The sequence below is a fragment of the Seriola lalandi genome, unplaced genomic scaffold (assembly GCF_002814215.2).
Source record: "Seriola lalandi dorsalis isolate HSWRI2012SDOR001 ecotype SW California unplaced genomic scaffold, Sedor1 jcf7180002054409, whole genome shotgun sequence".
Classification (NCBI taxonomy): domain Eukaryota; kingdom Metazoa; phylum Chordata; class Actinopteri; order Carangiformes; family Carangidae; genus Seriola; species Seriola lalandi.
In genome coordinates, this window is record NW_019524962.1 from 458,766 (window position 1) to 461,712 (window position 2,947).

At 44.2% G+C, this 2,947-nt stretch overlaps 1 protein-coding gene across 1 annotated transcript in view; it reads left to right on the forward strand.

The window, feature by feature from the left end:
* Nucleotides 1-2,594, forward strand: part of kics2 (KICSTOR subunit 2) — a 3,478-nt gene extending 884 nt beyond the window's left edge. The window contains exons 2-3 of the mRNA XM_023409941.2: nt 24-312; nt 1,443-2,594. Coding sequence (XP_023265709.1) covers nt 24-312; nt 1,443-2,262 — 1,109 coding nt within the window. The 3' untranslated portion in view covers nt 2,263-2,594. The remainder of the gene's footprint in view (nt 1-23; nt 313-1,442) is intronic.
* The last annotated feature ends 353 nt before the right edge of the window (nt 2,595-2,947 follow it).

Below are 2,947 nucleotides of genomic sequence, written 5' to 3' on the forward strand. Positions count from 1 at the left end.
TCCCTCCCCCCGCCTCTCTCCAGGTGGCCAGTCCTTCTTCAGCCGTAAAGACTCCATCCGCACCATCTACACCTCCCTCTACAACGAGCTCAGGAAAGTAGTGACGATGGGTCGTCACAGCCAGCCGAGCTCCACCTCCTACCTGGAGGATCTGCTGTCGCACCTGTCGGAGCAGCTCTGCCACTTCACCCAGGCCCGCATGGAGATGGCCGACCTGTACGAGAAGATGCACTCACTGGGCAGCCAGAAGAGCATCAACTCAGAGGAGCTGGTCACCACGCTGGAGGCCGTGCTGCAGAAGTACAGCTCCAAGTATGTATATGTATCTTATTCCTGACAGTGGTGGAGAGTACATTTACTCAAGTTCTGTACTGTACTGTACATTTGTAATACAAAAATACAGCGAAATTATGTATTGCAATATTTGGGTTGGACTGTATTGAGATATTTAAAAAAACACAAAAAGACACCTGAAATGTAAAATAAAATGTAATTAAATTATAAAAAAAACAATTGAAACATAAATTGTAACAATATTAATTACAAACCCTCACCCCCTGCGATAATACTGTATATCGCCCAAGCTTAGCACAAAACAAATCATTATTCAGTGCACACAATCTGCTTTCTACTTAATCTTAGTCCTAACCCTCATTTTTTTTGTTCAAGTTTCTTGTAATTTCTAAAATAAAATTTTTCTAAACTCCAGTACAATAACCTGTCTCAGTCTTACGTGTTTCGGGCAAAACTTCTTTCTAGGAGATTCTGTAACAAGTTGAGTTAAATTCAACAAAATCCTTACTGCAGTGAAAGGGGATTCAATCATATAATGAAACTCAAAGATGCAGTTTTTCTACATAATGAGGACTTTTACTGTTAGAATTCAGAATATTTTGCTGGTAATACTTAAGTGCATTTGGATTTTAAATATAGGACTTCCTCTGTGGATAACTGGTTTGGCCTGGATTATAAAGAACACAAATAAATTAGTGAGATAAAAGAAAGTAAAGTATTTGAGTGATGTATTGGGGTTAGAGGAAAACTTTCTGCTTAATCCAGCAAATGCAGGAACTTTTCCCCCAGAGACAAGTCAGCGAAACCGAGTCCTGCAACTGTAGCAGGAACACAAACTGCACGGCTGAGCTGTTGACTGAGCTGCAGCAGGTCGCACTCTGACACACCACACATCATTGATTTGACCGTGCACTGAGGGGTGAAGGTGATGTTCCCATCAGCAGACCTGGAGAAATAAATTGTCACCAAATGTAGAGAGATTGTGCGTGTGTAGGCTGAGCTCACACTCTGATTCAGACTAAAATGCAAATGTATTCTCAGTGCAGCAAAGAGACAGCTGCTTTCAGGTCACTACTAATTAGGCCAGCTTCTGTCTTTGCATTTGTTTCTCTGTTTAATGACAAACCTCCTCTTCCTCACTCCTACAGGTTCCACCACCCCATCCTGGGCCGTGTGGAGGAGGGCTTCCAGACAGAGGTGGACGTGGTGACCCAGTTGCTGCGCTGCCAGGCCCAGGTGTCAGAGTGGCATTTCCTGCCCGCTCTGCTCAGCCTGCACGGTGCCAACTCCAAACTCACCGCCTGGGGTCAGCTCTTCCAGCGGCAGAAAGAGACCCGCAAGCATCTGTTCGGAGGTCAGTCCCAGAAGGCCGTGCAGCCTCCGCACCTTTACATGTGGCTGCAGCGCTTCCAGGCGGTGCTCCTCGCCAAGTTCAGCTTTTACTTCCACGAAGCCCTGAGCCGGCAGACGGCCCCGGCTGACATGAGAGCCCTGACTGCCCGCACCACGCCAGACTACCACGGCAAAATCTGCTCCTTTATCCGCAAACACGACGCAAGCAACGTGTCTCTGGTATTTGACAACCGTGGCTCAGAAAGCTTTCAGGGCCACGGCTACCACCACCCGCACTCATACCGGGAGGCACCGAAGGGAGTGGAGCAGTTCCCCGCCGTGGTGTCCCTGCCGTCTGGAGAGCGCCCGCTCACACACTGGCCAAACGTCATCATGATGATGGGAGACCGCGCAGCAGAGCTCAACACTCTGGACAAGGTGGTGCACTTCTACGATGATAAAGTGCAGAGCACCTACTACTTGACACGCCCCGAGCCACACTTCACTCTGGTGGTTATCTTTGATGGCAGGAAGTCAGAGAAGGACCTGCACATTGCTGCTTTCCTGCAAGAGATCTCAGGCTCGCTGCGAAACTCCAAACCCTTCAGCACTCTCAAACCAGGGTCAAAGGGCTGAGTTGATGAGGAACCATTTCTTACGGATCACTAAGATGTTCATGTGACATCTTCTTTCGGGAACTTTTCTGCGGTCCAACTACTGGTTGATTTAACAGCCTTTATGTTGCTTTGAATCTTATTTTGCCAAAAACGTTCCAGACCAAAGATAATGTTATTTTACCTGCAGATTCTTTGATCTTGACAGTGTGACACAGTATGTTGTTAACCCTTTATTTAAAATGTATTAAGGATTTTAATTATTTTGCATCATTACCTGTTTTAGCAGTTCTTTTTAATAGCTGGCATTCACTGTGCTTGATATAATTGAAATAAAGTTTTGAGATGACTGCACATCTGGCCTCATTTCTTTAACCTTATTTATTTATAGTTAATAAACATTAGAATGAAATAGGTTTTGTTTAGACTTTTGGCTGATATCAGCTTATATTGATTGATTTGCTGAAACTGCAGTATGCTATACATACAGAGTATATGTGTGATATATACATATATAGTGTGTAAATTGTTATAGCACAGGATAATTTCTTAGTTTTACTCTTTGATCTGTTACCGTGCATATTTTTATTTATGTAAATACATCCATACCTACATTTTTATGCCTTACTATAATATGACTTTATTATGACTTTTTATTCCTTACTATACTATGACAGACACAGCTTCTCTGTGACTGCAGGAGTTGC